This window comes from Lipotes vexillifer, unplaced genomic scaffold (assembly GCF_000442215.2).
Source record: "Lipotes vexillifer unplaced genomic scaffold, Lipotes_vexillifer_v1.1 scaffold666, whole genome shotgun sequence".
Lineage (NCBI taxonomy): Eukaryota > Metazoa > Chordata > Mammalia > Artiodactyla > Lipotidae > Lipotes > Lipotes vexillifer.
In genome coordinates, this window is record NW_006787408.1 from 1,156,199 (window position 1) to 1,167,702 (window position 11,504).

The window sequence follows — 11,504 nt, forward strand, 5'->3', positions numbered from 1 at the left end:
CAAGAGAAAACTGCCCAAGCTGTGAATAGATCTAAATGGAGATTGAACTGGAATGTCTAGCAGCTCTCCCGCACCCTCTGTTAAACTCTGAACGATGCTGCCCCTAGTCTGAAGTGTGACTCCACACAGCGGCCTCCTCTGAGGACAGCAGTGCTCCTACTGACAGCTGATACTCACCCTTAACTTGGAGGATGAGGCAGGTCCCTAGAGTGGGCAGTACTTGCTCATGCTCTGTGAGGAGTGGGGAGGCCAAATCAGAGGGGCCCACATCAAAATGCAGCATTAGAAATGAGAGGAGGTGACCTCGCTTAGGCCCCTCCTGTCCTGCAGGCCTGCTCAGACTGCGGGGTGTTCTAGTCTAAGGGGTCAGGGGTCCACCCTAAGGGGGGAATCCCAGTTGTGGATGGCACATGGACATACTGAAGTTCCCACCCAGGGATCCCATCCCCATTGGGAGGTCTGGGGAGGCAGGGCATTTGCACTCCTTGGGCCCCCACCCAGATGGACCCAGGAAGGGTCACCTGGACTCAGCAGGGAAGAGCAGCAGCTCTCTATCCCATGCCAGTGGGCTGGAAGGGTTCCCAGAGCTCGGGGGCACCCAGCGGATAACTGCACTCTTCTTCTTAGCTCTCAGGGCTATTGTCCTGCTTCCAAAGGACCTCCCCCTGATGAGTGTCTGTGTGTGGAACTCACAGTCCAAGACTAAGATAACACTAAAGGTTTTAGTCTATTACAATTTGAGATGCTGTAATGTTTTCTTGAGCCTAGATCACTCCTCCATGGTTTTGTGGCCCAGAGGCTAAAGGTGCCATAAGAGGCCCACAGAGAAACAACCTGGGCAGGTGCACTGGTGGATCCCGAGTTCTTGGTAATTCAGGGCTCAGCAGACTCAATGGAGACAAAACAAGTTCTCAGGGTGCTCAGCAAAAACTGCACTTTGGCCAAATGCTTCGAATTCATAGGAGGGCCCAGTTTCTGAAGGCAAAGTATCAGTAGGTGGAGTCAGAAATATCTGCATACAAAACTTGTTGTTCTTACTATCTAGCCACTTACTGGATTCATCTCTCGGAGCCTCAGTTTCTCATCTGTAAAATGGGGAGTAAACAAGGCAGTGCATTGGAAAGCTTTAGCACATGATTGACTCTGAATGCATATGTGTTCGCTCTTATTACCTTGAAGAATTAGGGGAACTTTCCAGCTGTGATGAGTATAGAATATAGGGGGCTCTTCACAAAAACTGTTCTCAGAGAAATGGTTGGCAGGAGGGGAAAATTTTTTTTCTCAACCTGGACTTGGACGATTTCTACACATAACTGGGCCTGCTGCATTTCCCTGCACCCATGTCCTGCATACCTGCTGCAGGCTCTGCAGAGGTCTGGGGGATTGTCTACCTGGATGAAGATGACACTTTTTAGTACAGATAACCCTACTGAGTAAGGTGAGAGAAATTATACTAAGTGGCCAGAATGAAACTATTGCAACACAGAGGTTCAGTTGTCAAGCTTGGGAAGAAATGGCTTCTGCCATTACTGGGGAGTATGGTTCCTTGATTTCTAGCTAAGGCAGCTCTGCTGTCTGGAGTCAGAGGACCCAGAAGCAAAGAAAGTAGAGGGAGGGGAGGGTTCCCCTTGCTTTTCAGCTTTTATATTGGGGGTCGTGGATGAGGTGGCCCTCAGAGAGAGCTTAGCCACCAGAGTGGGCTCCTGGCTTGACCAGGAACAGTAGCAGATCCCAGGGCTGAGCCTAGATCCTCAGGCAAAGAGGCACCCATGCCTGGAAGGTCATTACAGGAAGCCCCAAATGTCAGGAGGAAATGATTGTTACCTGTCCCAGATGGAAACTTTCCTCAACTTACTGGTTGAGAGACACTGTCAAAACATCTGACTCCTGCCAGAATGCTACAAGGGACTCTCTAGCAGACTTACAAGAAGAAAAGAAAAGATCTTAAAAAGGAATGAAATCAGCACATTTTACTCATTCCAAGTAAATGGAATGTCCCTCCCCTCCCGCACCTCTTTCCGTCCGGTGAGTGGCTTCTTGTTGCTGACAGGTAACCCCCTATCGCTGTGTTCCTTAAAGACCATCAGCCATGTCTGATATCAGAGGACCCAGATGAAATTTAAAATACAGCCACACAAGCCTACAAGTTGAATTTCAGTCAAGAAGTGACAAGCAACAAATGGCATCTACTAATATTCCTCTAAAATGGCTTTGGGTGGAAGGAGGGGAGCCAAGCCAGTTAGTGTAAGTTTACTCAGGACCATGCGGAGATGGATGGGGATGCAATATGGACAGATCTCCAGCTTGTTATAGCTGCTAACCATTGTCAAGAATTCAAAACTATCACTGTGGAATTCATTTAACCTTCTGTAGAAGCTGCCCTAAGTAACTGCCAAATTCCTGGAGTCCTGACTACATGCCAGCCGTGCTATAAAAGTAAATCATGGACTCTCATTTTAGAAGAGCACTTTCTTTTTACTGACATATTTCCTCATCTTTTAAAAAATCTAGCACCTCTGCACCCATCTGTACAAACCTCTGTTTTTGCTTATCTCAGGGAAGTGCCTTGTGAGTGTGGGTTCAGTGGCATGAACTGAGATGGTGCTGAAGGACCCTTGGTTCCTGTCTGCTTGCTGGGTCAGAGGCCCAACAAATCCTCCTCTGTTCTTGGTGAGGACCTGTGTTCCACCATACCTGGCCCTCCAGGTATAGGAATAGAGAGTCCCCAGATGGTTTTTAAGACCCTCAGAACAAGAGCCTAGCCCTTAGAAGTTCTTCTTGGAAGTCCACCCAGTTGTTCATCCAGTGCTGAGTCTCTGCCCCTGAGGAATTTATAATGTGGTCATGGAGATGTAACATACACACAGATGAAATTACAGTGGACAGTGCAAAATGGCTTATAACAGCCCAGCACTTGATCATATAGGGCCTGGTGCTGTTTTTATTTGTTGTGTGATTTTTTTTCTAATTTACACCTTCTATAGAACGTGAGATACTCTGAGATTTGAACTCGTCTTGATTCAACAAACATTTGTTGAGCCTCGCACTGTGCTGGGGATTGTGGGGTATAAATAGGAATAATGAGCACTTGGAGAATCTCACGGTTTACCAGGGCAGATTAATGCACAAGCTCCTTGGGATTATAATGCTATATGGTAAGTACTAGGGATACAGCACGAAGAGTAACTAACTGCCTGAGGAAGGGTTTCATAGAGGCAGCAGTATTTGACTTTGTTCTTGAATAGTAAGAAGGCCTTTCTAAGCCTCAGAGGAAGGAGACTAGAAAGTAGCATCCCTGGTGGAGGGGACAGTGCTCACAGGTGGAGAGTATGAAAAAGCATGTTGTGTTTGCAGGAGTTTGCTCTGGTTGGAGAGTAAGAGTGTCTGTGTGGTTTGGGGTTAGGGTTGCGGAGGGGTGAGGGATGAAGATAAAGAGTTAGTTTGGGTACCACTTTAAGAAAGGCTGAGAACATGATGATGGAGAGACGGGACTTTATTATGTGGGTCATAGAGAGCCACTGAAATGGAGATAGAGAGCCAGTTTTGAGCAGTGTATGGGTCCTAGAAAGATCACTCCGGCCAGCATAAAAGCTGGTTTGGAATAAGAAAGAACTTGAAAGCAGCAAGGCTCTTCATGGGTCTACCGTGGACCAACTTCTACCTAGAATTGTTCAGTTAGGAGCTAGTGAAGGCCTAAAGACAGAGAAGAGGGAACTGAATGGGTGTTCACTGACAGGTTCCTTCAATGAACATTTCTGGAGTGCCTCCCTGGGGATAGAATAAGGTACAAGGGTTTTAAAAGGCAATGTCATGATTTCCTGGTTTCCAGTTTCATTTTGAAGGTGAAGGGTATAGAATTGTTTGGCATACTTAATAGGTATTCAGGTGTGTGTGTGTGTGTGTGTGTGTGTGAGAGAGAGAGAGACAGAGACAGAGACAGAGACAGAGAGAGACAGAGAGACAGAGAGAGACAGAGACAGAGAGCGAGAGAGGGATGGGTGGATGGGTGGGTGGGTAGTGCCCTGGGAAATGTAGAGGTTTGGACCAAGGATATTGAGTTCCATTTGAGGCAGAATGGGTTAAAGGTACTTTCAGAACATCCCCATGGAGAGCTCTAGTAGGCACCTGAAAATCTGGGTGTGGGCCCTGGACAATGGTGAATGCTGCAGTTATGTACTTGGGAGTTTTTGATGCATAATTGATAGTTGAAGTTATGGACTTCAGTACAATCGCCTAGAACTGTATAAAACATGAAGAAAAAGTAGGCAGAGCCCTGGGGACTACTGACAATGAAAGAACAGGTGGAAAAAAAGAAGCCAGGGTCGGGGACTGAGACACTGAGGGAAATGTAAGGGAGAAAGCAGACAAAGGCAGCATCTCAGAAACCAGGTAAAGAAATGGTTAGAAAATAAACACAAGCTTAAACATGTAATTGGTATTTAATAGTTTATTGCCTGGAAATGAAAAACGCGTAGCATATTACTTGTAAAATAAGTCTGAAGAAGACATTTTTTCCAGACGTGCACACGCTTTAATATATGAGTGTAGACTAGTCTAGCAAAATAACAACTGAGCTTACGATGTAAACAATATTGTTGTTGTTTTGTGGAACTACTCCTCTCTCCTCTCCAGGGATAAATGAATTCTCTCAAATTTCTGCTCATCAGTCAAAATTTTATATTCAATTGAGTGTTAATTCTGAGTTCAAAATGATTCGGTGACTGTGAATGCTTAGAAAGTTGTGCTTTGGTAAATTGAAAATAATTTTTCCAAAGTGATGGGCTAATTTGAAATCTATATTCTTTTTCTTGTTTTGATTTTTGCAGCCTAAATTGTAAGATGTATTCCTCTGACTGTACCAGAAAAAGTGTCCTCCTCCACTGGGGATATGGGGGGCTTCTAAAACCGTTCATTATGGGGCAGATGCTAGCACTCAGTAGGGCTCAGTGGATGCTTATTGAATGAATGGATGATGTCCTATTGTCCCTCCTAAATATTAATCCACATCTCAAAGGTGTCTGCATTCAACGAAATGAAAAAGAAAACATTTTGAAACTCATAACTGAGTAATTAAGGATTAAAACTACTGCTCGCTCTTTCTCTTTCTTGTGGGGACAGTATTGTGCACAGAAAGCTGCCCTCTGAAATCCCATTATAGCCGCTGACTCTGTAAAAGCTTCTTGGAGAAAATCTTTTCTAAAGAATAAGCAATAGAACGTGGCCTTCGAATTCCCAGAGACTTGTGTTTTTCAGATTATTCAATATCTAGGTTTAGTTTATTCTCTCGACAAATATTGATCGTCTACTCTGTGCTAGGCACTGAGAAAATGCAGTGAATAAAAAAGATCCCATTGTCATGGAGCATACATTCTAGCTGGAGGAGACGGGCCATAACAAACAAGGTTATGATGTGTGCCAGTGGTGATGAGGGCAAAGGACACAACTAGAGCAGGGAGAGTGGGTGGGGAGGGATGGGGAAGGGCGGCTGTTTTAGGTGCGGTGGGTACAGGAGGACAGGTAAACTGAGACACAAGCTCAATTGCAGTCACCTTACAGCTCACCTTAACCAACAAAGGGCCGGGGTGAGGGCAGCATGTGTTTTGTGAATGCAAACATCAACCCAACCACAACCCCTTAGTACTGTAAACATTATGATATATAATTTAGATTCTAAATAGCTGTTAAAAATCAACTCTTTGATTGTAATGGTAAGACAATGTTTGCAGGTGACTTTAAAATAAAATGACTTCCATTATTCAAGAGTCCAGAACGGCAATCAACTCTTAGAAAAGACTAGAATGACCTACTAGTGTTCCCTCTTTTTTTTTTATGGAGACTTCTGCTCCCCTGCTGAGACCATGTATTATATCTAGTTTCACATCAAAATGAATTTTTGCTGCTAAGTTTGAAAAACGCCTGAAAATAGCAGTTAATATTGGAAAAGCTGACAAAACTTTAAGTTTACTGGCATGATTGGTGCTGCTGTAATTATGTGCCTGAGTGTATACATGTCTGTGTAAACACAGTATGAAAACACACCTGATGTCCAGGACAGTGTATCAGTGTGTTTTCTTGCAGCTAAATGAGGGGAAGAGAGAAGGAGAGGGAGTTGATAGAATTTTTATAGCACTGTTAGGTGGTGTAGATGCTCCTAGTCTTTCTTACATCTATATAAACTTGTTTCTCAAATTATTTTCATGTTCAATACCTCGTTTTACCCTCACAACTTGCTCGGGCTCGGGGGTGGAAGGCAAGGGAGGCTTTGTTCTTCCCACTTCATGGGTGAGAAAACTCAGTGGGTCAGCTAAGACAACTTGAGTTTCTTATCTGAAAAAATGAGGAGATTGGACCCACGTCATCTCCAAGGTCCCTTCTAGTTCAGCAGTTCTATGACATTTTTTTTCTGATTTTCCTGAGGTGACACCATGTTTTATGGTGGAGATCTCCTTTAAGTCCAGACCCCTTCCTGCCACACGGTTCCTTCTTCAAACCCTTCACTGCATGTTTAATCATCTGTAAAATGTAATGTCTACCATACAGTGTTGTTGCGAAAACTGTTGAGGGGATTAAAGGGAAGGCTTTGTGAAGCACCTAGCAAAGTGGTAGCTTTTATTATTTATTATTGTCATCACTATTACTAATAAGAAGGCAATGTCGTGTAGTGGAAAGAGCATTGGCATTGGAGTCAGGTCAGTTTCCAGTCATTTACTGGTGTGTCATCTTGGCCAGTGATTCAACCTTTCTGAGCATTCTGTAAAGGGCAGCTGAGAATCTCTACCTTGTTGGGTTGTTTGAAGACTAAAGGAGAGGATGTATATAGAGCACTTATCCCAGTGTCTGCCACGTCCCAGATGCTCAATAGACAGTTGGCAGGTATGAATGGTAAACCAATTTTCAAAAGAAACTGGGATAGTAACTTCCCTGGTGGCACAGTGGTTAAGAATCTGCCTGCCAATGGAGGGGACACGGGTTCAAGCCCTGGTCCGGGAAGATCCCACATGCCGCAGAACAACTAAGCCCGTGTGCCACAACTACTGAGCCTGCACTCTAGAGCCCATGAGTCACAACTACTGAAGCCCGTGCGCCTAGAGCCCGTGCTCTGCAACAAGAGAAACCACCGCAATGATAAGCCCGTGCACTGCAATGAAGACCCAACACAACCATAAATAAATAAAATAAATACATTTATTAAAAAAAAAAAACGGGGATATATTTTCATGATTCCCTCAAAACCTGAAGTGATTTCATAGAGGTGAAGTATAACCCTGCAATTAACAGAAGCATACATTCATCTTTTAAACAAGTAAAAGGAAAAAGAAGATTCTGAAGTTTAGTCATTCTGTGCACATCTACAAGGGAGAATAAAAACTCACATGCACCTAGTAGTAAGCAAATGGTTGCTGTAGAGTTTCATGCTGTAGAGTTTCAAGAGAGTCTTCTGAAATCCAGTATATACTTTATTCGAGTCCTCCCACTCTCCCCACTACAACAATCTGATAAGGTTGTGCAGTTTATTTAGAAAAGCTCGATTGCCCTGATTTTACCACTTCCTTTGAAAAGTAATCACTTGAGGGGACTTCTCTGGTGGTGCAGTGGTTAAGAATCTGGCTGCCAATGCAGGGGACACGGGTTCGAGCCCTGGTCCGGGAAGATCCCACATGCCGCGGAGCAACTAAGCCCGTGTGCCACAACTACTGAGCCTGCACTCTAGAGCCCGTGAGCCACAACTACTGAGCCCGCGTGCCACAACTGCTGAAGACCATGTGCCTAGAGTGCATGCTTCGCAGTGAGAAACCCGCGCACCACAATGAGGAGTAGCCTCCGCTCGCTGCAACTAGAGAAGGCCCGCGTGCAGCAACGAAGACCCAAATGCAACCATGAATAAATAAATAAATTTATTTATTTTTTAAAAGTAATCACTTGAATAACTTTGAGGAACTGTTTTACCATAATGATGACCCTTATGAAGGATTCAATGAAGTTGGAAATCAAGATCCTGTAGCTCTGTCTCTGGCAGCATGGTCACAGAAAAGACTGGTGGCAGAACTGAAATGGATTGTGGTTACTTATCTCTGTGGAGGATTTCTTGGTACTGAATTTCCAGGACACAATAAACTAACATTTACAGGCATCTGTGGCCACATGCGCTGGAGCTGTGTTGCAGATGTGTTGGCAGTTGCTAAGGAGTCGCAAGGTGGGTGGCACTGCCCTGTACCCATTATTCTAAAATCTAGTTGATGGTTTAAACCAGTGGACCCAAGAGAGGTATGTATTGTACAGAAAACCAGTGTTGAGTTCCATATTGTTTATTACATGCATTGTTTGAAAATGATAAAACATAGCAACTCACCATTTAAATGACTTTTTTTTTCTTATTTGATGTATATCTGTCCTTGAAATTATTCTCACTGTGGATGCCCATGCTGTGTGGACGTCTAAAGACAAATGAGTTTTCTACCTGAGAGCAGTACAATTAAATGCTTTGACTAATGTCTGTTATGTTTGGTTGCCTTCCAGTTTTAAAATGTGTGAATTTCCTTTTTAACGTTCTAGGGGAAAGCAATGGTATTCGCCCCACGCCGAGGGAATACTTTAAACCAGTTTTGCAATCTAGCTGAAAAAGCTGGTTTCTCTATCCAAAGACATGAAAATTATGATGAACACATTTCAAACTTCCACTGCAAGGTTAGTTTTCTGCTTGTGTTAGATAACACTTTAATCCGCATTGCATTTTGAAGAGATCATGGTCTTTTGGGCAGGTAACCTAAATATTTGATTAAAGGACTCCTTAGGTGTGCTGCTTCTGAACAGCTATTTGTATCTGATTATTTTGTGTGGCAAAGCCATCTTTTATCTTTGCATGTCTAGAAGGATTGTACAGAAACCATTCCTGTTTACTCCTTTCTCTGAAACTAACTAATCTCTTCATTCATAATAGACTAATTTGTAGGATACAGGGGAGGTGGCATAGAATGAATGATAAACAAGCATTTATATTTTAATGAAAAACCTTCAGCTTTTAAGTAGGTTAAATGCTTAGCTGCACTGAAATAAATAGAAGGTGAATGTCTAATTGTATCATGTTAGACTGTAAATCTTTATCTCTGCTTGCTTTATGGCTGGGTCAGTTTGAGACTGTTAAATCTCACAGAATTTCACAGTTGTGGGGTTATATGTCAGATCGAGGCGCTACAAGATTTAGGTCAAAAGCACTTATCTGAGAGTGATTCTAAGCTTGCTTACATAAAGCAATGTTATCAGCCTTTTTATTATTTATAGGTATAGAGCAATATAGGACACTGAGAGGCCAGTGTTCCACCGAAAACTTTTTAGGAATCTCACGTTTGCTAATACATATCACAGTTACTAGAATAACATGTATTTCTTCTGTAATTTTGTGCGGTATTGAAAGCCCCCTTCTCTGAGCTAGTCTGACCTTGGCAACAGACTTTGACTTGTCAATTTTGCAAGTCGTGACCACAGAAAAGTAAAGCCTTGACCTTATTTTTCTCCTGGGAAAATGTGAATAGCATTCTTTATTACCCAGGACTATGATATAATGTAGAAGTGTGTTGACTTTTGAAAAATTATATGCAAAGTGGATCTGATCTTCTAAGCTATAAAAAAGGAAATCTTCACTTTCTGGAAATGGGTTCATTTCTTTGGGTCTCCAGGTTTCCATTTAAGCTCCTGGGGGGGAAAAAAATGATGCTTTGTGAACTGAAAGGGTTAAATCACTTCCTCTCACTGGTGGAATCGGGCCCTTTTGCTTACAATCAGAAAATAAAAAACAGAATGGCATGTTATTCAAATCTTACCTGCCTCTAGAATGATGATCTCCCTTTTTCAACTCCTCTCCAGAACAAAAGGAATGGCTTTGAGGGTTTTACCTGGTCAGGGAAGGGTCTCTCCTGGCCCCCTGGGCTCTTCTACACAAAGGGATGAAAACAGCCTTCTCTCCAGGGTGGGGCTAGAGCTACAAGGATCAGCTGACGGCTGCTTCATGTCATGTCATTCACTTTCCCCCTGAAGGACAAATGCTTTTAGTTTCTCAGTCATAGCTCAGGAGAGCAAAGGTGAGGGTTTCTCCGCCAGAAGAAAATGTCAGCATTGTGCCTGATACCCTCTGTCTCCTCCTTCAAGATCTGAAGTGTGTTGGGTCATGCCAGGCGTTCAAGTCCTTAGTAGCCACCTCTTCTTTGTCTAGGACTTTAGATTGTCAGCACCTAGTGGGCAGCAACCTCCTCTTTATTTCCGATGTTGTACACTACCCTGCTAAGCACGGCACGTTTTATAAATCACTAAACATGCCTCTTAGGTTTGTACTGTGCACCATACTCACAGTACCCTGTAAATAATCAGAGTCTGATTGATTGGTCGCACAAAAATAAATTTCCATAATAACGAAGTCGCCTTAGTGTTTATCTCATCATAATTGCTTCAAAGTTCAGTTCCCCACCTTGCTGACACTGGACTAAGGAATAGTTCCCCCTCCTCTTTTGGTTCTTGTTGTGACAGGTGAGAGTTGCATTTTGTTCTCAGGAAGTAGAACCCTAGGGGAATATTCTGCAGGCTTGGGGTGCCCTACCTAGATGGTATAAACGAGCACCCATGACGTATATTTTTCATGATGCGGCTAATTTCAGCTGGCTTGTTGTCCTCCTGCGTGTAGCCAAAGAATGCCTCTTGTCCCTTCTGTACCAGAAGCACAGAATGCCCGGCTTTTCTGCTCCAGCAGCGGGTTTAACCGTGTGCTGACTGGACGGAGAGGGGCCCCGAGGACCCAACTCTGGCTCGCACAGGGAGGTCTCCTTTGCAAGAGGACGATGCCCGGAGAGGATCTCTACCAGAGGCCGGACACAGAGCCGCGGGCCCGGCTGCAGAGAGTGGGGAGCGTCCCTGGTCCTCGCCGGGCCCTACTGCTCATCACGGGGGCGCGGGGACGGAGACCGAAGCCAGCACCGCGGTCCCCTCCGGCCCCTGCCCGCCTCCCGCCCGCGCGCCCGGGGCTCCGGGGATGCGCAGGGGCCGGCGCGGCTGCCGGGATCCTCTACCCTGGCCGCTTTTGTTTGCCGCGTGCTGAGAGCCAGGGCTTAAAAGTTTTCCATCTTGAGCGGCAATCAGCTTTCTTCCTCTCCATCCCTGGCCAAACCCCCATGGTCCCAGGGACGAGCCTGCTCCCAAATGGAGGAGCAACGTCTTCCTTCAGGCAGCGTGTTATCCTCTTAGCCCTACTGTGTTGGAATAGGGCGTAACCAGCTGGAGGACTGTAAGACGCCTGATAATGCCGCTCTTTTCCGCTGTCCCGTCTTAATCTTGTTACACAAATGGTTGTGAAGAGATTCATGAATTTTAATTTTGCCCTCTGCATTAGTGCCTCACGTCACTCATACACAGCTGCCTTCTATGCCGAGTTTTTCACCCCTCCTCTTACAACAGGGGAAAAACATTAGTTACAATCTTGGCAGTAGTGCAAGGTAAAAAAAAAAAAAAAAAAAAAAAAA

The 11,504-nt window shown here is 44.4% G+C and overlaps 1 protein-coding gene across 1 annotated transcript in view; it reads left to right on the forward strand.

The window, feature by feature from the left end:
- Nucleotides 1-11,504, forward strand: part of CAMKMT (calmodulin-lysine N-methyltransferase) — a 430,251-nt gene that overhangs the window by 415,656 nt on the left and 3,091 nt on the right. Inside the window, exon 10 of the mRNA XM_007459962.1 lies at nucleotides 8,554-8,685. Coding sequence (XP_007460024.1) covers nucleotides 8,554-8,685 — 132 coding nt within the window. The remainder of the gene's footprint in view (nucleotides 1-8,553; nucleotides 8,686-11,504) is intronic.